This window comes from Panthera onca, chromosome E2, assembly GCF_046562875.1.
Source record: "Panthera onca isolate mPanOnc1 chromosome E2, mPanOnc1 haplotype 2, whole genome shotgun sequence".
In the NCBI taxonomy this organism is placed as follows: domain Eukaryota; kingdom Metazoa; phylum Chordata; class Mammalia; order Carnivora; family Felidae; genus Panthera; species Panthera onca.
In genome coordinates, this window is record NC_138353.1 from 48,222,468 (window position 1) to 48,246,991 (window position 24,524).

General features: G+C 56.2%; 1 protein-coding gene across 3 annotated transcripts; it reads left to right on the forward strand.

Moving 5' to 3' along the window:
• Window positions 1-586: 586 nt before the first annotated feature.
• MTSS2 (MTSS I-BAR domain containing 2) lies at window positions 587-24,414 on the forward strand. 3 transcript variants are annotated; one of them, XM_060650179.2, is made up of 14 exons: window positions 588-890; window positions 5,811-5,872; window positions 5,964-6,037; window positions 6,844-6,928; window positions 7,013-7,104; window positions 7,190-7,264; window positions 8,538-8,695; window positions 9,118-9,225; window positions 10,067-10,164; window positions 11,656-11,878; window positions 20,299-20,373; window positions 20,692-20,868; window positions 21,048-21,213; window positions 21,292-24,414. In XM_060650179.2, exons 1-14 carry the CDS (start codon window positions 822-824, stop codon window positions 22,035-22,037), a joined length of 2,208 nt encoding a protein of 735 aa, XP_060506162.1. In that variant the 5' UTR covers window positions 588-821; the 3' UTR covers window positions 22,038-24,414. The 3 variants fall into 3 exon arrangements, with proteins under 3 accessions (XP_060506163.1, XP_060506162.1, XP_060506164.1); XM_060650181.2 differs by having other exon boundaries at window positions 11,752-11,878; XM_060650180.2 differs by lacking the exon at window positions 20,299-20,373 and having other exon boundaries at window positions 587-890.
• The last annotated feature ends 110 nt before the right edge of the window (window positions 24,415-24,524 follow it).

Below are 24,524 nucleotides of genomic sequence, written 5' to 3' on the forward strand. Positions count from 1 at the left end.
TGCGAGCGGCTTCGGCACCGCCTGAAAGAGCGGCCAAAGAGCTTTTGGAGGAGCGTCCGAACTCGCCAGTGCCTGGGACGAAATGTCCCAGGGCGGGCTGACGCCCGTGCGTCCCCCGCTGTGTCGTGTATCGCGCCCGCGGGATGCGCCCGGAGGAGCCCAGCCCTCCGCCCGTCCGCTAAAAGCGCGGGAAGACCCCGGCCCGAGGCCACGGGCTGGAAGGTGGTGCCGAGCCCCTTCCCGGGAGGCAGGCACCCAACCGCCGGTCCTCTCCCGTCAGGCAGCCGGGCGGGCCCCGCCCCAGCGCCGCCCCCGGCCCGTGGTGGCGCCCGCGCCCGCCGGCCCCGCTCGCCCGGCCACTCTGGCTGCGCCCGGGCTCGAGTTTCAAAGCCGGGCTCCGGCGCTGAATGGGCCTGCGCCCGGCCGGCCTTTCCCACAGCCCTCGCCCGCCGCCGCCCCCCCCCCAACTCCCCCCCCCCCCCCCCGCCGCGGTCCTCCCTCCGCCGCACCCACGTGACGCCCGAGCCGCGGCGGCTCGGATTACCGCCGCCGCTCCAGTCCCCGCGCCGAGGCCGCGCCGCCAGCTGCCCGCGCCGCGCCCCCCGCGCCGCCCGCCCGCCCCGCCGCGCCATGGCCCGCGCCGCCCCGCCGCGGCCCGCCACCCCGGAGCTCCGCGCGGCCGGCCGCTGAGCGCCGCCCGGAGGCGGAGGCCCGGCCCGGCCTCGGAGCGAGCGCCCGCCGCGCCCGGCTCCCTTGGCTGCCGGCGCCCTGCTCCCCTGCCCGCGCCCGCCGTCGCCGCTGCCGCCCGGCCCGGCCCGAGCATGGAGACGGCGGAGAAGGAGTGCGGCGCCCTGGGCGGGCTCTTTCAGGCCATCGTCAACGACATGAAGGTAACGGGGTACGGCGGAGCTGGCCGCCCCGCGGGCGCGCGGGTGCGGATGTGGGTCCCCTCTGGGGACGAGTGACGGCGGGCATTCGGGCATCGCGCCGCGATGTGTGTGTGTCCTTGTCTGAACGTGTCCGGCCTGCGTCTGCTGTGCGCCTGGGTCTCGGGGCGCCCGTCTGAAGGGGTGTGGGTGTTTGTGTGTCAGGGTGTCCGTGCGGCGCCCCTGGTCTGTACCCGAGGTCGCCCGGGTCGTAGCGCCCCCGTGGGGTCCCAACCGGAGCCTGCGCACACGCGGGCTCTCTGCGCCCCCAACCCCCAAATCATGAATGGGCTTTCGCTCCGGGGTCGACCCTAAGGCCTTAAATTTAATGGGTCCGGGGTCTCGCCGGCCTCCGCCCCCTACCACCACTGTGCACCCTCCCCAGCCCCCCCCCCCCACCCCCACACCCGCCCCGACGGCCCTGGAGCCCAGACAATGCTGTCACCGCCAAAGCAGGGAAAAATAATAAAGCGGAGAACCATTAACTCCTTCTCCGCCGGCCTCGGTCTCCGCTCTCGACCCTGTGACTGCCACCCCCCCCCACACCCCCACCCCCAACCCCCAGATCTCCTGCAACAGGCCCTAGGAAGCTGCAGGACTCCAAGGTCTCCAAGCTGACTGTCTCTGCATCCCTAGGCCTCTGTCCTCACCTTGGGGGGGAAAAAGGAAGAGGGTTCGGGTTTCTGGAGCAACCCCAAGGGGGAGCCTACTACCATCCCAGACCTTCAGCACCGGTCCCCACCCCCCAGCCTTTGATTGGCCAATACCAGACAGGAGCCAGCCACCAACTCTTGGCCCACCATTAGCTCGCTAGGTGGGGAAACTGAGGCCTGGGAATGGCTCAAGGTCATTAAGGAGACTGTCCGACTCTCCCTGACCTCACCCCTCTCTGTTGATCCGCGGAGCAAGAGAGATCCTTTGCCCAGAGAGGCCAGGGTTTAGCAGGCCTGGCCCAGACTGACTAGGCAGAGAGGGGTTCGAGCTCCAGTGACAGGATGGCGGTGGGAGGCCACGGGGGGGGGGGGGGGGGGGGGTAGAGGAACAACACTAGTACGCTTCTCCTCTGAGGCAGGATTGTGGGGCGGGGGAGAGCACTGGGCTCTTCACGTGAACTCCTCAGAGCCCCCACCTGAGAGCCCCCACCTTTGAAGCCTATCGCACACTCCCAAGTACACAACAGAATCCCACGGTGACCTCACAGGCCCAGGAGGCCATACCACACACGGGTGTAGCTAGCCCCACAGTGCCCAGGCGGGCCCTTCCACCAGAGGCTCCCAGTGCTGCCAGGGGAGCAGCCCCAGCCCTCAGAAGAGGCCTGAGGCCATCCTCACCTTGGACCACAGGGCTGGCAGCATATAGGCGTCCCCCACCCCCCACCATAGGGTGCTCCCCCGAGACCTCCATCCTTTGCAACTCTACCCGTGAGCCCCTCTGCCAGCCCTCAGAAGTTCTGGCCTCACTGCCCTCGGCAGGCCCTCCTGTGCTGTGGACGTCACAGGCCTGGCACTGGGATCCCTTCCTGGGACCAGGCAGCCCGGACCACCCTCCCCCCAGCTACTCCCAGGGCTGGCAGAGAATGGGACCTTCCCACACCCTCCTCCCGCTGGCAGCCTCCCCGTAACACTGCAGAGAGCAGCAGCTTCTCTGCTCAGAGAAGAGGGGCAGGACTCTCCCTCCCTTTCCAGGCAATTTGCAAGGGACTTTGGGATCAGACTACAGCAGATTGCAGGCAGGATTCTCTGACTTGTGGAGGCGAACTGGGAAAGGTTTCACCTGGGGTGATGTCAAGTACTGATACTCACCTATGACACGTGCATGTGTTCAGGCCAGGGACAGAGCAGGGGACTGGGTCACCTGGAGGTCCATCCCCTGGATTGCATGGGGCGGGAGGGGGTGGGGGGCACAATTTCTGGCCATTTCCCTCGGTGATCTGAGCCACAGAAGCAGCAGGGGCTTCCATAGAGGAAGGCGGCTGACTTGAGGAGATTGAACTTGCCCCCGAGGCCTGTCCACGGCATGTCCACGAGCCCCAGGACAGCCCCTTGTAAGCGCACGCTCTGGCTGGGGGTGGCAGCATAGCGGGGAGTGAAGCCTCCTCAAGCTGCACCTGGAGCCTGAGGGCCGGGAGGAGGGCACAGCTGAGGGTTGGAGAGGGGCCCTCGGGAGCTTCCCCTGCCTTCTGTGCCTCATTTAACCACTCTGATGCCTCTTGGATGCCATGCCGCCCACCAAAGCCCAGAGAGGGGCAGGGACTTGCCCGAGATGGCAGGACCGGGCGGGTGAAACACCTTCCACATGAGTGAAGGTGGCCTCCACTCAGCACTGACCCATCCAGAAAATGGGGCCATAAACTAGGCCTGTCCTCTCAAGAGTGGGGAGTGTGTCCTGGACGTCAGCCCCGCTGGGTGGGAGGGGCTTCTCTCAGAGAGGCAGGGGTCACGCATCCCCTGTTTTTTAGCCAGCATTAACTGAGCGCTTACTGTATACTGGGCGCTGTGCTGTGCGTTTCCTTTTCCCTGCCTCCGTGAGTCTCCACACTGACCCCTGGTGCGGTTCCCCGCCCCCGATTTGACAGGTGAGGAAACTGAGGCTCAGAGAGGGGCCCTAGCCCGGGGTCACCCAAAAAGCCCTCTCTCAGGGATCACAGCATGGGTCGCTCACCCAGACAGCCCGTGTCGGGACTAAAACCACCACCAGGTCAGAGACAGAGTCTCCGAGGGCCGGGAGTCCTGCGGCCTCTGCGTCAGTCTTGTCCGGTCCACTTGAGCACCTCCAGTGGTGAGCATGTGACCTCTCCCCTCCAGCACAGCCCACTGCACTGGGGACAGAAAGGGCGTTTCTCCCGTCCCTGCAGTTCCCATCGCCTCCCACCCTTGCTGCCCGGATGTTCATCTCTCTGTACCCCTGGAAGTCGGTGGAGTGACTCGTCAGACGTGGGATCAGATCTTGCCCCTCCCACTTGGTGGCTTTTAGCAAGTCAGTTCATCTTTCTGAGTCTCAGCTTCCTGAACGATAGAGTGGGGGCGACAGCCGGATTTATTTCACAGGACTGCCCTGTGAAATACCCGATCCGACGCGACCACACAATGAAAAGGTCTTCGCGGGGTGCGCGGCCTACCACAGCCACTTGACGAGCAGTGGCAGTCGCTGTCACTAGTGGTAGTGACCCAGAGTCTTAGAGCCCGACAGCCACGGCACAGCCAAGGTGAGGGCAGGGGCCCAGGTGAAGACTGAGGACTCTCCCCAGGGACACTGGCTGCTTCGGTCCTCAGAGACCAAGGTGCTCAGGTCCCTCTGCTGAGGAGGAGCCGGGCCCGGCCTCCCCCAAGTCCTGTCTTGTCCCCGCTGCACTGGGAGAGCTGCGGGTGTGACGGTCTGGGATGCAGTGAGCCTGACCGGCTGGAGGCTGGAGTGACGGGCCCCAGCCTAAGGACTTGAATGGGGTAGGAACTTGTCTGTCCCCAGCTTCTCCCAGTCCCTTGTGCTCCAAGGCTGCTGAGGAGCTGAGAAGGTTTCCTGGAGGTCAGGACGACTGTTTCTGGATCCCTGTCCCCTCAGCATTGTCTCCTCTCCCTGGAGGTCTTAGCAGGGCTTCGGGGCTGGAGTGCCGAGGTGGTGTGAGGCTGCCACCCCTCAGAAGACTCCTGAGGGTGCCAAGGGGAGGGTCAGCTCCTTGGGATTTCCAGGGGCAACCTACCAGGCTCCTTTACCCTGAACTGCACCCACGTTCCTCTCCAGCCTGTGTGAACTTCTCAAATATTTGCTTTCCCTGGGCACTGGCGGGGCTGGGCTGGGCAGGGAGGGAATTTCTAAGGTTGTCAGAAGCTGCTGTGTTTCCTTTCCACCCCTGCAGGCTGTCCTCAGCTAGAGAAGCTATCTCGAACCTGCCCCTGGGTTCCAGTCTGGCAGAGCCTCCTTCTGAAGCCTTGAGGGTTGGGGTCTCTGCCTTCCTTATTTCCCCAGCACCTCATCCTACATGGAAAGGAGGGTTAGAGGCCCTTGGGGGCTGGTGCTTTGCTGGCCTTGGGCTCCCCTTCAAGCATCAGGACCTCCACAAGGCCATCAGGCCACGGCTGAGGTTTCTCCAGGACCCAACAGCCATGGGAAGGCCCATTAGCCAGAAAAGCCCCTTGATCAGACTGGACAACTTGGTCGCCAAGAGTCCAGCCTCCCTACTGGGAAACCCCCTCCCAACTCAGAGCTTTGGGCCAGGCTGGGATAAAGGCCACACTGTGTCCCCAGGAGGGGAGGGGAGCCGGGGGTGGAGAAAGGTGGCTCTGTTGGCCACACAAGGCCCCATTCAGCCTGGGGCCTGGCTGTCCCGGGCGGGCTGGCTGGGCCCTGCAGCAGTCACAGCCTCCCTGGACCTGGGAATCACTGCTGCTAGCCTGGGATGGATGGGTGGCCTGGCCGGTAGCAGCTTCCGGAGCACAGGGTGGGGGCCCCCAGTTGAGACCTGGCATGCCTGAGCCCTGCCCTCGTGTCATGTGGACTACGTCACCTGTGTCCAGAGGGACACAGTGCCCCTCATGCTGCTTAGCCCAGAATCCCTGCCAGAACCCAGGGGAGCCCAGAGGGTACAGGACCTGCCATTTCTGTTTCCGTCTCCCCTGAGGGAGGATGTGGGCCAAAACGGTGGCCGCTGTAGACATTAGGCCAGACTTCCTGACAGGGAGGGAGGAATGACCAAAAACACCTGTTCCCAGGGCCAGGCCTTCCTCATGTCCCATGGCTCTGACCTTGGTCTTCTGTCATCCCAGAGGGGCCAGCGGCCTCCCTCTCCATGGGGCGGGGCCACTCTCTCAGAAACTGCCAAGAGTCTGGATGGAGGCGTGTGGGGAGCCTATCCATGGTGTCTGATTTCCTCTCCCATCTCCCCGGCAGAGCTCCTATCCCATCTGGGAAGACTTCAACTCCAAGGCCACCAAGCTGCATTCCCAGCTGAGGTGAGGCTGCTGAGGGTGCCCCAGCTGGGGAGGGGATGGGCAGCGGAGAGGACACCTCACCCACAGAACATCCCACTCTCTGTCTCCCCAGGACCACTGTGCTGGCTGCTGTGGCCTTCTTGGATGCCTTTCAGAAAGTGGCCGACATGGCCACCAACACCCGAGGTGGGGAGGGGGTGTGGCTGGAGGTTGGGTTTGCCCCAGGTTGGGAAAGGCTGAGTGGAGGATGAGTGAGGGAGAGGACACCCAGCCCAGAGGTGGGACCTTAAATTCCGTTCCCTAATGAAATGGGCTGGTTGTGTAGAGAGTGAGCCTCTTATCACTAGCGGCATACAAGCAAGAGTGGGAGAACGGTGACAGGGATGACACGGGGGCGGGCAGGGGGGCTTCTGTTCTTGCTATGGGCCGCCAGCTCGACCACAGTTGTCCAGCCTTCTGTAACAGTGAGTCTGATTATGGCGTCTCACCCCCTCATCTGCCTGTCTTAGAGCACACGGGGGCAGGCAAGCACTCCCCGTTGGCTTTGGCGTCTCTTCTGCCTTCTAGTTCAAGTAGTTCTCACTTTCAGGTGGTGAGAAATAAGGTCGCGCGGGCCCTTGCACTCTCACGCCTGCCTCTGGCACCTGGAGGAGATTCCGGGAGGGCTGGAGGGGATTTGGGCAGGCCCTTTGCACAGCCTCTAGCGCTGGCCTGACCACCAGAACACCCGCAGCTGCAGCAGGCGGGCACCGCCGGGACGGGCAGGGCCTTGGTCCCGCAGAGAGGAGAGTCGCGGCAAATACTGAGGACCGCTCAAATCCCCCCCCCCCCCTCCCCGCACGGATCCGTCCATCGCGGGACCGATTGGTGCTGGGGGCGGGGCGCGGGTTGCGAGCGCGGCCTTCGTGGGCCGGCGCGCCACCTCGTGGCCGAGGCTGGGACTGCAGAAGACCCGGCGGGCCCCTTCCCACGCTGCCCGCTTGCCTCGCCAGGGGCCACACGGGACATTGGCTCAGCGCTCACGCGCATGTGCATGCGCCACCGCAGCATCGAGACCAAGCTGCGGCAATTCACCAAGTGAGTGGGCGCCGCGGGTGGGCGGGAGTGGGTACGCAGTGAGACCGTCCCCTGGTGGCCCTGACCCTCACACCCCACCCACAGCGCGCTGCTGGAGAGCCTCATCAACCCGCTGCAGGAGCGCATCGAGGACTGGAAGAAGTCAGCCAACCAGCTGGACAAGGACCACGCGAAAGGTGGGCCCGGGGCTGGGGCTGGGGACTCCTGTCCCCATCGTGCGGAGCCCCACATGACAGCATTCCTTTCTCATCCCCTGCACAGAATACAAACGAGCCCGGCACGAGATCAAGAAGAAGTCTTCAGACACGCTGAAGCTGCAGAAGAAAGCGCGCAAAGGTAGAGCCCACGGCTGCCCATGGAAGCATAGCCCTGCGGGGGGCCCCGCTTGGTATACCCCCATACCCTATGGAGTACCCCAGGGAGTCATACTGGCCGGAGGGGCCCTATCCTGGACACAGGATCCTCCAACCTGCTGGGTGGGACCGAGGGAGCCTCCCTGCACCCCAGACCTGGTCCACCAGGCCTTCCCCTTTCAGGGAGGCAGCAGGAGGCCCAATAGGCCCAGGCACCCCACACCCCTGCCCCAGGAGCGGCTCTATCCATCCGGCTGTCTTTCACACATTCTTTCTTTCTCTGTCTCTCCTCCTCTCCTCCTCCCACATCCTTCCTGTAGAGCTACTTGGTAAGTCAAATGTCCCTCCCTCCAGCCGCTCCTCCCGTCCTTGTCCCATTTGTCTGTCTCCCCCAGCTCAGGGCCATTGGAAGGAGTCTCTCCAGGCCAAGGAGGAGCGAGGAAAGCGGTCGGTCCATCGAGGGAGGGGCCTGGGGCATAGTCCCCCTGGGGCCCTGGGGGCCCCTGGCCAGGGATGAGTCCCAGGCCACTGCTGGGTCAGTCTGCCAGGCCAAGAGGGGTTGGGCCGGGCAGGGTGGGGGGCACAGGCCCTGGCTGCCCCACTTCCCCCAGGCCCGCCCGGTCACCTGTTGCCTTCTCACTTCCTGACTCACCATCTCTACATCATCCTCTTGCCTCTCTCTGTCTTTCTCGCTGCTTCTTTGTGTTGCCGTTGTTGTCCTTGTGCATCGCTCCCTGAGCTGAGTGGGAGCCCATACTGAAATGACCCCCTTCCCTTCCCCCAGGGCCCAGCCCCTAGCTCTCCTTACCCCCCCACCCCTACCCCACCCCCCTCCCCCCACACCCTTCAGTGGCCTGGCCTACAGCTGAGTCCCGGGCTCTACTTTGTCCTGCTTCCACCCTCTCCCGGTGAGGTGAGGTGAGGTGGTGCCGGCCCAAGGGCAGTGAGGCTGTCCAACCAAGGGGTTGGAAGTCTCAGCTGTGGAGGCCTCCGCTGGGCTCACCTGAGCTCTGCCCGCTCCAGGTCCTGGGTGGCTTTGCAGCTTTGGTGTCTTTGCTGTGTCCGTGTCTGTCCACTCTGCCTGCTCTGGGACCCACCCCTGCACAAGCCCTAGAGTCCCGGCTGCCCTCCCTGGTCCCCTGGCCCCCGTGGCAGGGCCCAGCCCCACACCGGGGACACCACCACGGGGCCTGAGCCATGCACACAGCGAGCCGGGCCGGCGTCCCCAGCGCGGCCTCTCCTCCCAACCCCTCCAGGGAAAGGAGATCTGCAGCCCCAGCTGGACAGTGCCCTGCAGGACGTCAACGACATGTACCTGCTGCTGGAGGAGACAGAGAAGCAGGCGGTGCGCCGGGCCCTGATCGAGGAGCGCGGCCGTTTCTGTACCTTCATCACTTTCCTGCAGCCTGTGGTGGTGGGTCCCTCAGAGAGGTGTTTGAGCATCCCCACAATGGGGCTAGCTGAAGAGTTTCCAGGAATCTCAGGAAATCCCAAGAAGCAAGATGTGGGAGCCATTGGTGGGAGTCCTTAGGGGTGACTCGGAGGCCCCCGCAGGTTGGGCCATGCCTGTGGTGGACCACTTGACCCCTGAGAAAAGCCAGTTCTCAGTGATGCCTGGCTGGGTACCCTCAGAGCCACATGCTCGTAGCCCAAAGACATAGCTCGTAGCTCGTGTTGCACTAATTTGGTCTGGACGTATGGTCACACCAACCCCTGGGTGTCCAGGCCCAGGCTGCCTCAGACCCAAGCAGCACTGGATGAGAGAGGAAATGCCAGAGGAGGCTCATTGTGGGGGGCAGGGGCAGGGCCAGAGGGTCTGACCCGCTGCTTCCTCAGAATGGCGAGCTGACCATGCTGGGAGAGATCACCCACCTGCAGGGCATCATCGACGACCTGGTGGTGCTGACTGCGGAGCCCCACAAGCTGCCGCCCGCCAGTGAGCAGGTTCGGCCAGCCATGGGACTGGGGGGCAGGGAAGGGATGGCCTGCCATTAGTTGGAGACAGTAGAGGAAAAAAGGGGACAGAGAACCAGACAGGTCCCACCATGCATGGTGGGACAACCGGGAGCACCTGTTCAGGAGAGGGATGGTGTGCCCAGGACCCAGTGGAGGCCTCAGTCTGAGAGCAGACGGGTGGAAGTCCCGTGGGGCCTGGCCCTGTGTCTGCCCACAGGCTCCACCTGAGCAGGCCAGACCTGGTGACTCCTACCTCCGTCCACACCCAGGACCCAGTACCTTCCCAGGCACACAAACAGGCACACCTGCCCATGCGGGCCACCCTGCTCAGCTCCCCACAGCGCTCCCCCTGCACCAGGATCAGTCCCATCTGACAGGCCTGTGGTGTTGCTCACTGGGCGCTGTGTGCCCGCCACTTTCCCCGGCCGTCTCGTTGAATCACCCCGATGCGCTGTAAGACAAGAACCATTGGGGGCACCTCACGGGAGGAAACAGGCTCAGTGAGGTTCCAGGAACTTGCCCAAGGGGCACGGCAGAGCCAGGACTTAAACCCCATGGTGTCCCTCATGGTCACTCTCTTGGCTCCTCTGCCAGTGAGTTCTGGGGACAGCATCCCTGGGAAGCAGAGAGGGCAGTCTCCCTTGATGTCCCCTCCACTCCGCCATCTGGCAGTCCTGCTTTCAGACTCCCCTGGGGGTCTCCTGCTGGGGCTTGGCTCTCAATAGGGAGGACGGGGGCGGGGGGTGGGTAGGGGCTACCAGCCCTCTGGGGGTCCTCCAGAAAACGGGCTGGGCTGCCTCCAGTGACCTGCATCCATGTCCCTGTCCAGGTGATCAAAGACCTGAAAGGCTCTGACTATAGCTGGTCGTACCAGACCCCCCCATCATCGCCCAGCGGCTCCGGCTCTCGCAAGTCCAGCATGTGCAGGTCAGTGCGGGACTGACGGGAACAGAGGGGCAGGGACACCCCAAGAGGGAATGGGTAAGCTCTCAGCAAATCAGAAATCGCTTCAGGGCCTCAGAATTCACCCGACTGCGTCACCAAGGAATTTGTGAGCGTAGAGGACAAATGGACCCGTATCTCGAGACTGCTGCCAGTACAGGCATGTGCTAGCAGGAAGCAGGGGGCAGGAGCAGTTTCGTTTACAGAGCAATAACTATGTGCCAGTTGCCATGCTAAACGCTTTGTGCATTTTCTTCATTGAATCCTAACACCACCGTATCAGGTGTGGTGTTGTCTCCATTTCACAGAAGGGGAAACTGAGGCACAGAGTCCCATAATTTCACTACTAGGCTCTGCCCGGCCCAGCAGAGTCAGTGGGGGTGGGAGGATAGTAATAAGAACCTAAGACCAGGGAGGGGCACAGAGTCTTCTGGCAAGGTGTGCTGAGGCCACAAGGTAAGGGACACTCTAACCTGGCTGCTTCCTGGATGCAACCTGTGCCCGTGCTGGCCCCTGAAGTCTCACTCAGTCACCATGCAGGCTCAGGATCAGGGATGCCTCCAGGGCTGTCCCCAGGGCAGGACTTGGAGGAGACATTTAAGATTCAAGGTTCTGCAGGTGTGAGGGCAGTGAGCACACAGTGACTTATTGGTGAGGGGAGGCCCCTCTGCGCCAGGCTCCCTTTCCCCAGAATCACCTCTGGCTGAGCACCTGGGCATGAGAAGTAAGCCAAGCACAGCTATCGGCAGCTCCTGTATAGGGAGGAGGGTCTGGGTTTGCTGGACCCCAGGCGGGTGGCCGTCACAGCAGGGAGGGTTGATTGCAGAGGACACCCATGACCAAGGGTACGAGCTGAGGAGCTTCAGGGTCAGGCTCAGAAAGAAGGCAGCCTTCAACTGCCAGGAACATTACCCGAGAGTGAAATGGTTGCACAGGGGATATGAGCTGCAGAGGGCTGGACACCCTCCAGGGGGCGAAGGGAGTGAGGACAATGGTGGCTCCAGAATCCACACGGACCGTCACCGCATGCTAGACATCCAGTTAGGATTGGATGGCAAATACCAGACTTTGACGAGGCAGTCCGGAAATGATCAGACTTGTGTCAGGTTCCAGCCTAAGTGGGACGAGGTTGATGTTTAGTGACTCAGTTTCTCCATCACCAACCCAAGGTCTGCTGTTCTTAAAGGCAGAGTAGGAGGCAAAGAGACTGCTCGGCCCTGGGCACGCCCTGGAGCATTGGGGTGCTCTGGGGGCAGGCACTGGGCCAGCTCTGGTGTGCCATCCCCTGCCCAGGCCCTGCCCTGTCCCAGAATCCAGCTCTTCTGTGGCACCTGGGTCTAAGGAGTTGTAGTCTGACATTGTTTTTTCCTTCCTTTGCCCCTCACCTCTCTCCTCCACCCTCGTCTGTCACCCTCCCCTCCACACACACCTTTGTCTCCCCGTCTGGCTGCCGTACCCCTTCCCTCACTCCCCCAGTGCCCCCAGCAGCAGTAGCAGTGCCAAGGGTGGCGGAGCCCCATGGCCTGGGGGTGCCCAAACATACTCACCCAGTTCCACCTGTCGCTACCGCAGCCTGGCACAGCCAGCCGCCACCACCGCCCGACTCTCCAGCGTCTCCTCCCACGACTCTGGCTTCGTCTCCCAGGATGCCACCTACTCCAAGCCCCCCTCACCCATGCCTTCAGACATCACCAGCCAGGTGAGAGGGTGTCTGCAGGGCCTACAGCTTTTGAGACTGGCCGGGAGGTCCCCAGGACCACCTCACTGGGGACCAACCTGGCTAAGGAGAGGTGGGGAAGGTCTTAGAGCAGTCAGCATCTGCCACAGCCATGTCAGCAAGGGGCTTTGTGGCCCCACTACCTCCTCATTTCCTGATTCCTTACCTACCGCCTTCTCCCAGCCATGGGACCCCAAGGGGGCAGCTTAGCAGCTCTGATCACTTGTGACCCTCCCCCCCTGCATTAGGCTTATTGTGACAAGGTGGCTGGTCCTAGGAGGCATCCCCAGGAGCCCCAGGACATCCTCCTGCTTCTGCACACTTGGGCCAACTCACTCTGAACCCAGAGATTGGTCCACGAATCTCCTCAGATGAAGGCTCAGATCCTTACAGCCTCAGTGAGATGGGCAAACACAGGGGCCACAGTAGAAAACAAAGGGAGGTCAGGCCACCTGCCCAGGGGGCTATCCTCAGGGTATCAGGAGTGACTACATTTGGATACAGTCTGCTATTCCTCCCCCATCAAGGCTAGTGCCCCCATTTGGACTGAGCATTTTATGTTTTGCTGGTTTTTTTGCTCAAAGATGTCCCTATTATACTTCCAGTCTCTCCCCTGCGGGCTCATTCCCGTCAGTACACAAAAGAACTCCAGTATCACGCATTCTAAATTTTTTTAACATTTTATTTATTTTTGAGAGAGAGACAGAGTACAAGTGGGGAAGGGCAGAGAGAGAGGGAGGCACAGAATCCAAAGCAGGCTCTAGGCTCTGAGCTGTCAGCACAGAGCCCGATGGAGGGCTCGAACTCATGAACCCCAAGATCATGACCTGAGCTGAATGAAGTCAGACGTTTAACCGGCTGAACCACCCAGGCACTCTTAGTATCACGCATCTTAAAAGCCCTCCCTTCCTTCCGTGTTATCCTCCAGTCACCTAGCTTCCTTCACGAGGTAATTTAAGGTTGTCTGCACTGACCAATTCTACCTATTTCTCATTCACTCCTATCAGCTTCACCTATTTATAACTGAAAAATTTTAGATTTGTTAATTTCTCCCATATAGTTCCATCCATGTTTGCTGTACATATTTTGAGACTGTTTTATTAGGTGCAGGCAAGTTTAAAATATTAAGTCTTCATAGTGAATTCAATCTTCTAACATGATGATCCTCTGTTCCTTACAATGCTTTCTAAAAGCCTGTTTCGTTTGATATTACTACAGCTATCTCAACTTTATCCTGTTCAAGATTTATATTACCATTTCCCAACTGTTTTATTTTTTTAATGTTTGTTTATTTCACAAGAGAGAGAGAAAGAGAGCAGGGGAGGGGCAGAGAGAGAGAGACGGAGAGAGAGAATCCCAAGTAGGCTCCATGCTGTCAGTGCAGAGCCCCCTGTGGGGCTGGATCCCAGGAACTGTGAGATCAGGACCCAAGTTGAAATCAAGAGTTGGAGGCTTGGGGCACCTGGGTGGCTCAGTTGGTTGAGCGTCCGACTTCGGCTCAGGTCACGATCTCGCAGTTCATGGGTTCAAGCCCCATATCGGGCTCTGTGCTGACAGCTCAGAGCCTGCAGCTTGTTTCTGATTCTGTGTCTCCCTCTCTCTCTGCCCCTCCCCCACTCATGCTCTGTCTTTGTTTCTCAAAAAGGAATAAATGTTAAAAGAAATTAAAAAAAAAAAAGAGTTGGAGGCTTAACCGACTGAGCCACCGAGGCACCCCTCCCATCTCTTTACTTTTAAACTCACTATATCCTTATGTTTTAGATGAGTCTCTTATAAACAACAGATGCCTAGATTCTCTTTTATCCAGTCTGACAATCTCTATCTTTTGATTTGGCATTTTTAGTCTACTTCTCTTTATTGTGATTATTGACATATTTGGACTCCTGTCTTTTTATACATTCTACTTTTTCTGTGCCTCTTATGTCTCTTCCCTTGTCCTTTACTTTTTTCCCTCTCTCATTTGTTTCCCTCTACTAAACTGTAAGTTATATTGTATTTCTTTTACAGGATATCTTGAAATTTTACCATGCATTCTTAACCCCAACTCCTGAATAATTCAAAGACTTCAGTACATATTTTAACTTTAGTCACCAGTGGGTTCTCCCAACTTATAAGCTAATATATATTATTCTCTACTTTTTTATAACACTCACAGATGACATTTTTCTTCTCCTTCTCCTTCTTTTTCCTTTTTAAAGATTTTATTTTTAAGTAATCTATACACCCATTGTGGGGCTCAAACTTCAAACCCTGAGATCAAGAGTCTCACGCTCCAACTAGGCCAGCCAGGCACCACATGACATTTATTTTCTTAACTTTACTATTATTTTGTGCATACAGTATTTGTCTAGATTTACCCATATGTTTACACATTTCTTTGTTCATCATTTGTTCTTATACCTTAACTCTTCTTCTTTTTGAAGTATACAGCACATCCTTTAGAAGTTCTTTTAGAATAGATCCGTAGTGGTAAATTCTCGGGGGTTTTTTAAATCTGTAAACATGCTTCCTTTTGTCGTCTTTCTTGAAAGTGTTGCCAGGGACACAATTCTGATGTGACAGTTATTGTCTCTCCACCACTTGGAAGGTATTTTTCCACTGTGTCCTGGCTTCCATTGTCGATTGAGAGGTCTGCCATCAGTCAGATTGTTGCGCCTTTGCGTCCCTGGTCACTTGTAAGATCTTTGCTCTTCAGTTTGTGCTTAGTTGCAGATTTGTTTTTATTTAGTCTCATTTGATGGGTTTGTATTCCTGTATCTTCATATTCATGTCTTTCACGTGTTCTGGAAATTTTCAGCCATGATTTCTCTATTCCCTCCTTCTGAGATTCCAATTCAGTGTGTTGCTGGACCTTCTCATTTATCCTTCTGTGTATCGTTCTCTCAGTTATCACATTTTCCTGCTCCCCGCCTCTAGGTATGATGTTCTGGATCATTTAGTCAGGTCTGTCTTCCAATTTACTTTTCAACTCTAGGTTACAGCTTTTTAACCTTTCCATTAAGGCTTTTTTCTAAACTGTTACTTTGAAATAATTTCAGTCTTGTAGAAAAGTTGCAAAAAAAGTACAGAGTTCCCACCTGCTCCTCCCAAGCTCCCCTAATGTTAACCTGTTATGTAGCTACCAAACCAGGAACGAACACTGGCACAATACTATTAACTAACCTATGGTCTTTTTCCAAATGTTGCCCGTTTTCTCACTCAGATCCCTTTTCTGGTCCAGGAGTCCAGGATCCAGCGCAGGACCCTGTGTCGCATCTAATTGTTGTATCTTTTGGGGCTTCTCCAGTCTGTAACACCTCTACAGCCCTTCTTCTTTCAGGTCTTTGATGCTCTTGAAGAATACCAGTCAGCTATTTTATAGAACGTCTCTCAGTTTGGGTGTGTCCTGTGTCTTCACATAATTAGATGGAGGTCATACATTTCTGGCAAGAATACCATAGCAATGGTTTATTGCTGTTCTTCATCCTCACCAGCCCTTGGTATTTTGCATCTTTTTCATTTAAGCCCTTCTGGGGGGTGTATAGTGGTAGCGCCTGTGTTTGAAATTCGTCCTTCCCTAATGAGGAATGAGATTGAACACCATTTCCTACTTCTGAAGGCCACTTGGCTGTCCTCTTTTACGAAGGACCTATTCAGATTTTTGCCCATTTTTCTACTAAGTTGTTTTTTTTTTTTTTTTTCTTATTGATCCTAGAACTCCTTATGTATTATGGATACAACACCACTCCTTCATCTGGGGTTTTCTCGGAGCCTTTACTCTTAATTGGGTCTTTTAATGATCTAAAATTCTTAATTTTATCTTTTTTAATATAATTTATTGTCAAATTGGTTTCCATACAACACCCAGTGCTCATCCCAGTAAGTGTCCTCCTCAGTGTCCATCACCCACTTTCCCCTCTCCCCCAGCGCCCATCAACTCTCAGTTTGTTCTCTGTATTTAAGAGTTTCTTATGGTTTGCCTCCCTCCCTCTCTACAACTTTTTTTCCCCCTTCCCCTCTCTCATGGTCTCCTGTTAAGTTTCTCCAGATCCACATATGAGTGAAAACATACGGTATGTGTTTTTTTCTCTGACTGACTTATTTCACTTAGCATAATATGCTCCAGTTCCATCCACGCTGCTGCAAATGGCCAGATTTCATGCTTTCTCATTGCCAAGTAGTATTCCATTGTCTGTATAAAGCACATCTTTATCCATTCATCAGTTGATGGACATTTAGGCTCTTTTCATTTGGCTATTGTTGAAAGTGCTGCTATAAACATTGGGGTACATGTGCCTCTATGCATCAGCACTCCTGTATCCCTTGGGCAAATTCCTAGCAGTGCTATTGCTGGGCCACGGGGTAGATCTATTTTTAATTTTTTGAGGAACCTCCACACTGTTTTCCAGAGCATCTACACCCGTTTGCATTCCTACCAACAGTGCAGAAGGGTTCCCCTTTCTCCACATCCTTGCCAGCATCCATAGTTTCCTGAGTTGTTCATTTTAGCCACTCTGACTGGCGTGAGGTGGTATCTCAGTGTGGCTTGGATTTGTATTTCCTTGATAAGGAGTGACGTTGAGCATTGTTTCATGTGTCTGTTGGCCATCTGGATGCCTTCTTTAGAAAAGTGTCTATTCATGCTTTCTATCCATTTCTTCACTGGATTATTTGTTTTTCAGGTGTGGAATTTGGTAACTTCTTTATAGATTTTGGATACTAGCCCTTTATCCGATATGTCATTTGCAAATATCTTTTCCCATTCCGTGGGTTGCCTTTTAGTTTTGTTATTTCCTTTGCAGTACAGAAGCTTTTTATCTTGATGAGGTCCCAATACTTCATTTTTGCTTTTAATTCCCTTGCCTTTGGAGATGTGTCAAGTAAGAAATTGCTGCAGCAGAGGTCAAAGGGGTTGTTTCCTCGTTTCTCCTTTAGGGTTTTGATGGTTTTCCTGTCTCACATTCAGGTCTTTCATCCATTTTGAGTTTTTTTGTGTGTTATGGTTTAAGAAGGTGGTCTAGTTTCTTCCTTCTGCATGTGGGTGTCCAGTTCTCCCAGCACCATTTGCTAAAGAGACTGTCTTTTTTCCATTGGATACTCTTTCCTGCTTTGTCAAAGATTAGTTGGCCATATATTTGTGGGTCCAATTCTGGGTTCTCTATTCTATTCCATTGGTCTGTGTGTCCGTTTTTGTGCCAATACCATACTGTCTTGATGAGTACAACTTTGTAGTAGAGGCTAAAGTCTGGGATTGTGATGCTTTGATTTTCTTCAATATTATTTTGGCTATTCGGTGCCTTTTGTGGTTCCATACAAATTTTAGGATTGCTTGTTCTAGCTTTAAGAAGAATGCTGGTGCAATTTTGATTGGGGCTGCATTGAATGTGTAGATTGCTTTGGGTAGTATTGACATTTTAACAATATTTATTCTTCCAATCCCTGAGCATGGAATGTTTTTCCATTTCTTTGTGTCTTCTTCAATTTCCTTCATAAGCTTTCTATGGTTTTCAGCAAACAGATCCTTTACATCTTTGTAAAACTGTTAATTTTAATGGATGTCCAGTGTATTCATTTTTTAAAATTTCCAGTGCTTTTTGTATCTTGAGATATGTTTGTGTACTCTAAGGTCACAAAGACATTTTCCTCTGAAAGCCTTTTTCTTTTACCTTTTTCATTTAGATCTGCAGCTCATCAGGAATTGATGGGGGGGAGGGCACGGGGGGGCGTATGAGATGGGGGTCCTTTTTTCCATACAGATATCTAAATAGCAATTGATTGAAAAGGCCATCTTTTCCCCCCTGCACTGCAGTGTTACCTGTATACCTGTAGCTGTTTTGGAAGTTTGTGGTTTTTTTTTTTTTTTTTTTTTTAATTTTTTTTAATGTTTATTTTTGAAAGGAGGGAGGGGAGGGACACAGGATCGGAAGCTGGCTCTGTGCTGACAGCAGTGAGCCTGATGTGGGGTTCGAACTCACAAACTGAGATCATGAGCTGAGCCAAAGTTGGACACTTAACCAACTTGAGTCACCCAGGCACCCGAGGAAGTTTATATTGTTCTGCTGGTTGAATTGTGCTCTTTTACAATACCATACTGGTCTTCATTATTGTAACTTTATAAACATTTTTGATATCTGGTAACAGAAGTCTTCCAGCTTTGTTATTCTTCAGTATCACCTTGGCCTTGGTAATTCCTTATATTCCTTAATACCAGCTTCTCAGTTTCCATCAAAAAAACAGTAACAACACCTCCTGGGGTTTTGGCTGGGATTGCATAAATCTGTCCATTTATTTTGGCTTTTCCTTTTCTCAGTAAGGTTTTGCAGTTTGCATGTAAAGATCTTGCACATCTTTCACTGGATTTTCTTGGGTAGTTGATGTTTATTGATGCTGTTTTAAATTATATTGGCTTTGTCGGATTTTTTTTTGTTGGCTGCTGATATTTAGAAACTTGATTTTTTTTTTTTTTTTTTGGTAAATTGATTTTATTAAGTTATATTAAAATCACTTATCAGGTCTGATAATTATAGATTCTTTTGAATATTCTACCTATAAAAACAATCATGTCTTTTACAAATAATGACCACTGTTTTCTTCCTTTCCAATCCTTTTGCTTTTTACTGCTTTTTCTTGCCTTACTGCCTGCTAGGGCTTCCAATGTTGAACAGAAATGGTGATGGTAGCCATCTTTTTTTTTTTTTTTTTTTTAAGTTTGTTTATTTTGAGAGAGATGTATTGCGAGTAGGGGAGGGGCAAAGAGAGGGGGAGGGGCAAAGAGAGAGGGAGGGAGAGAACCTCAAGCAGTCTCTGCACCATCACAGTTTCTCACGAAACTGAGATAGTGACCTGACCTAAAATCAAGAGTCGGACGCTTAACTGACTTAGCCACCCAGGCATCCCGATCCTGGGCATCCTTATCTTTTTCCCATCCTCGGAGGAAAAGGTATTGATATTTTTAAAGATCCCCTTTATCAGATAAGGAAGCTCTCGTCTAGCCCTGTTTAAGTGTTTGTTCATGAATTAGCCCTAAATTTTTCCACTGACTGTTCCAAGTGCTTTTTCCATTGGTTTTTGCTTTAACAATTACATTGATAAACATCCAAATTTGTTGCTTGCTTCATCTGAATCCTCACCTGTGATGCTTTGTTTCCTTTTGTTTTGGTGACCTTGGTTCATCACAAACTGAAATATCCCAGTATCTAAATTAAGGATGATTTGGAGAATTTGACAGGGCAGAGGTGCCGTAATAATGGACCCCATCACAGGGTGAGCTCTCCACCTGGCCCCTTGTCCAGTCTCCCAACCACTGTGCTGCACTCCACATGTGCCCCCAGGAGCCCTCGTGGTCCTGTGCCCACCCTGGCTGCTTTTATCTTCTTTCTTTTTTTTTTTTTTTTTAAGTTTATTTGTTTTGAGAGAGGGAGAGAGAATCCCAAGCAGGCTCTGCACTATTAGCACAGAGCCTAACATGGGGCTCAAACCCACAAACCACAAGATCATGACCTGAACCAAAGTCAGACACTTAACCAACTGAGCCTCCCAGGCGCCCCTTCATTCTTGTGTTTTCTTTGCAGTTGGGGGTTTCCCATGGCACCTACTCCCCCCAGCCGGCCAAAGCAGCAGTCTCCCCTGTACACTCGGTCCACTCAAAAGTGGACTTGCGCCCCCCCCCCCCCCAGTCTATGAAATAGTCCTTGAGGTGTCCACGATGCCTCTGTGCCCTCTGATGGACCCCCAGCAGCTTCAGCACTGCTGACCATCCTTCCTCCTCACGGGCAGGTCCTTCTGAGTTCTGTGACATCGTCTGCTTATGGTTTTCTAACCACCTCTCTGGCAGTTCCTTGTTACTCTCCTTCACCGGACCCTCCTCTTCTTGCCAGCCACTAAATGTGGGTGCGCCTGAGGTCCTTGAACCTTTTCTCTAACTGTCCTCACTGCCAAGGTGACCTTCCTCTGTCTCAAGGCTGTTGGATTTGTGACTCCAACCTTGACTTCTCCCTAAACTCCAGACTTGTAAATGCAGTTGCCGACATTGTACCTGTCCGTAGATACCTAACAGGCAGCTCAGCTCTGCATGTGCGGGATGGAACTCTAGACTCCCTACTTCCCCCACGCCTGCCCTTCTGAGACAACAGGGACACCGTCAACCCTGCTGTCCCCCCTAGTGTTCCTCCTTCCCTTGCCCACCACATCCAGGCCATCAGCAGCCGCAAGTCCTGTCGTTCATTCTCAAAACCTATGGTTCTTGGGTTGGGCCACGGGGTTGGTCAGTGCCCACAGTGTGCGCTCGGCCTGCAGACGCTCGCAGGGGCGGCGGGGTGTGGTGCTGAACTCGAATGTCCTGCTGCATGCCGGTGCTGTGACCAGGTATCTTCTCTCCTTGCCTCCCTGCCCCGTCTGCCCATCTGCTCTCCTCTGCATGGCAGAAGTCCTCCAGCTCTGCGTCCTCGGAGGCCTCGGAAACCTGCCAGTCTGTTAGCGAGTGCAGCTCCCCCACCTCGGTCAGTGCTCCCTGCCTGCAGTGGGACTCAGGGAGGGTCCGGGGCCTACCAGAGTGGGGAGCAGAGTGCCTGCTCCCTGCAGGAAAAGCCGCCTGGGCACACCTGCAGCCACTCCCAACACCTCACATCTTTCCTTCCTGAGTCATGCCATCCTACCCCTGGGATTGGCAGGCACCCTCCATGCTCTGCCCTTGACAGTGATCTTGAGCCTGAGGCCCCACACGGGCCTGAAAACCCTGTATCTCAACTGTAGTGAGAGGACCCTCAGCCGTGGACAGGAGGCCAAGGGTCCCCTGACCCATCTGCCATGCCCTGCAGGACTGGGCCAAAGCAGGTCCCCATGAGCAGCCCTCAGGCACCAGCCTGCAGAGGAGGAAGGACCGACTGGAACACCCCCGGGACACAGAGCCAGGCCTGGCCAGCGGGGGCACCCTGGGCCCCAGCGGAGAGGAGGCACCAAGACCACGCATGTCCCCTGCCACCATCGCAGCCAAGGTAGGCATCAGCTCCCCTGGCAGCCCAGCCAGTGCCCCCGTTCACTCCCAGGTCAGTGCCAGGAGGCCCGGCAGGTGGTCTCGGGGCCAGCTCCATCCACCTGGTGGGAGCCACCCGGAGTCCGAGCCGAGGGGGGCAGCGGGGAACCAGGCCTCAGCCCGCAGTCTTACCACCCCCAGCACGGTGAGGAGGTGTCCCCGGCAGCCAGTGACCTGGCCATGGTGCTGACCCGCGGCCTGAGCCTGGAGCACCAGAAGAGCAGCCGGGACTCTCTGCAGTACTCCAGTGGCTACAGCACGCAGACCACCACGCCATCCTGCTCCGAGGACACCATCCCCTCCCAAGGTAGGCCCCGGGGCTGGGGCTGGGGCACCAGGCCTTCACATGCCCCAGGCCCCAGCCCACGGCATCCCGTGCCCCCAGGCTCTGACTACGACTGCTACTCGGTGAATGGGGACGCAGATGGCGAGGGCCCGGCCGAGTTCGACAAGTCCTCCACCATCCCCCGCAACAGCAACATCGCCCAGAATTACCGCCGCCTGATCCAGACCAAGCGCCCGGCCTCCACCGCGGGGCTGCCCAGCGCCTCTGGCGCTCCCCCCGGCGTGGCCACCATCCGCCGCACGCCCTCGACCAAGCCCGCTGTGCGCCGCGCGCTCTCCAGCGCTGGCCCCATCCCCATCCGGCCGCCCATCGTCCCCGTGAAGACGCCCACAGTGCCCGACTCCCCTGGCTACGCAGGGCCCACACGGGCGGGCAGCGAGGAGTGCGTCTTCTACAGCGACGAAGCCGCCTCGCCCCTGGCACCAGACCTGGCCAAGGCCTCACCGAAGAGGCTGAGCCTGCCCAACACGGCCTGGGCCAGCCCTGCCCCAGAGGCAGCCAGCTACCCCGGGCTGGCGGACGACGACGAGCAGCAGCAGCTGGCCGCCAACCGGCACAGCCTGGTGGAGAAGCTCGGGGAGCTGGTGGCGGGCGCCCACGCGCTGGGCGAGGGCCAGTTCCCCTTCCCTACAGCCCTGACCGCCACCCCCGCAGAGGAGACGCCCAGTCCGCCCCCGGCAGCCTCCGGCGACCCCCCGGCCGAAGACATGCTGGTGGCCATCCGGCGCGGGGTTCGTCTCCGCAGGACCGTCACCAACGACAGGTCGGCACCCCGCATCTTGTGATGGCACTGCCCTCCCGCCCTCTGGCCCCGCGAGAGGCAGGTGGCCTGGCTGGTGAACAGTGGCCACTCAGAGCGAAGGCAACAACAAGGGAAGAGCAGAGCCAGGCAAGCTTTTGGTTTTTCGTTTCAGTCACGCGAGGAAAAGCCACTTGATGGAAAGAGACACTCACCTTGGATTTCCACATTTAAACAGGAAGTGACTTCTTTAACAGAGCTCGCCAGCTCCGAGCCTGCAGGCCTTGAACTGGATGTGGAGCCTGTTTTATACGTTTCTCACCTGCTCTGCCCCTCCTCTTCCTCTTCCACAGGCCCTGCCTTTTCCACATCTGGCCTGGGCCCGAAGTGCCACAGCTTAGCTGACCTGACCCCACTTCTCCCCTCAGTTGGCGGTGCCTGGGGCTTCTCCTGAATGCTGGCCCCCACAGCCCTCCACCAGGCCCCTCTCCTTCCTTCTCTGCACCTGTCCCAAGCTCCTCTCAATCAGGGAGGTGGGCTGTCTGTGGAGGGGCCAGGCACCCAATCGGCTAAGGTGTCAGATTTGACTGAAAAGCTCCACAGAGTGGCAGTTGGGGGGCAGACTGAAGTTGGGAGGCCCAGCCTGCTGTGGAGGAAGGAGGCCCAAGGGCCACAGGCCCCAAGTTGAGTCTTGGGAACCCACACAGAAGAGGCTGTGGACCCCGAGGTAGATCCCATCCTGGCTTGCCCTCCTCTGGGAGGTACAGCCAGGGTTGAGGGGCAGGGAAGAAGTCCAGAGGCCTGAGGGTCAGATGTATGGTCCTCATCTGGGCATGTTGAGACTTTAACTCTGGTGGCACTTTGGTCATGGTTTTGGCCACCTGTGGGGGTAGGGGCTGGAACTGCACAGGGTGTGGGGGGTTATTTTATGAATATAATAAAATAGAGCTGACTGGACAAGGACTGTGTGTGGGGACAGGGTGGATGGTACAGGGTGTCCGAGAGTGCCTGAGGGACAGGGGTCCTCGCAGTGGCCTGGAGGGCCCACGGCAGGAGAAGGAGGGCCTAATTGGCTTCCCCAAAGCCAGGGGGCAGCTGTTTTTTTTTCTCCAGATTCTGGAGCAAAGCCAAAATAAGGTTGGAGAGGGCCAGGGTGGGGCCTCTAGTACGTCTGCTTAGATGGGAGCAGGGGCGGTCCAGGGAGATTGGCTTTGACTCTCTGTTGCCAGAGGAGATGCCATCCCGGTGCAGTACCCCCCACCCTGGAGTCCAGTCCACGCTAGGTGCGGGTGGGGGTGCCCTCCCCTCCACATACCGAGGCATGCCAGCTCTAAGCAGGTAGAAGCAGGTGCGTCTGGGGCGAGCAGAGGGCTTCCTGTTGTCCCGCAGGCCAGCAGAGAGAGCAGCCAAGCTCACAGGGCAGCGGGACCACAAGGCAGGGGCCTCCCAGTCAGGAGAGCAGGCTTTTCCTGGTCGGGGTGGGATGGGGTTGGGTCTGAGTCTCAGCGCCAGGCTGGAGCTCCTGGCAGTTCTGCAGGGAACTGGGGTCCAAGCAAGGCAGCCAGGCAGCTCTGAGGAACCAAGGATGCCCCCGAGTGGATGGAGCCCCCCAGGCTCCCCAAGGGGAGACGGAGAATGGTATCTGTAAGTCGCTAGGTCTGAGAACAGCCTCGCTGAATGCTCAGGCCAACCCGAGAGCCCAAGTGTGGGCACCTGGAGAGAGTCCAGGTAAGGGAGGGCCCGAAGAGGCCGGGAGAGCAGGTGGCCTGTTTGGGAAGCCCCAGGGAGGGGTGTACCCAAGTGGGCTGAGGGAGTGAGATGCAGGATGTGTGATGTGAGCAGGGTAAGGAGTGGTGGGGTGGGGGGTGGCTTGGGAGGCCCAAGGAGGGGGTGGGCATAGCACAGCCACCCTCCCAGACTCGTGCCCCCTCTCCTCCAAGCCACCCCAGGGCTGTACATAACTCCCCCATCCCCCTGACCACCTCTCTCCCATTTAGTGACCACCTCTTAGGCCCACCCCCTTGGGATCCGAGCCAGCCATCCCACATCACAAACTTCGGTTTGGGGGACTTCTTTACGTTCATTTTTTTTTCATTTTGTACAGAGAAATATTCTTTTCAAAAGCGTCTTTTGACTGAAGTAACTTTTCTGGTGCTGTTGTTAACTTGTTCCTTTTTTTAATTTATTTCCCCACCCAAGTCTCCCCTCCTGGTTCCTACTCACCCTTTCTTCCCTCCACCTCTCCCCACCCCACCCCCATCCCATCTGAACCATTTTGTTTCTTTTCTTTCTGTCCGTTTCTGGATAAATTATCCTCTCCTCCCTGCCCCCTCCCCCCCCCCCTCGATTTAAATAGTCACTGCTACAAGTAACAAATGCACTGTGAAGATTCCAGTATTAATAAAGTTGTACTGTAATTAACACCCCTGCCTCCGCCTGGCTTCCTCCACCCTGTTCACCTGCCCCTGCGCAGCGCTGGCACCCTGCCCTTTCCCATCCCAGATCCCGGCTGAGGGGCAGGAGTGGCCAGGTC

What these genes read in the sequence shown, in the direction of transcription:
- MTSS2 (XM_060650179.2), top strand. Translation starts at nt 822, where the DNA reads ATGGAGACGGCGGAGAAGGAGTGCGGCGCCCTGGGCGGGCTCTTTCAG. An exon ending in CGCAAGTCCAGCATGTGCAG is followed by an intron (nt 10,165 to 11,655) that starts GTCAGTGCGGGA and finishes TCACTCCCCCAG; the next exon opens with TGCCCCCAGCAGCAGTAGCA. An exon ending in GGACACCATCCCCTCCCAAG is followed by an intron (nt 21,214 to 21,291) that starts GTAGGCCCCGGG and finishes CCGTGCCCCCAG; the next exon opens with GCTCTGACTACGACTGCTAC.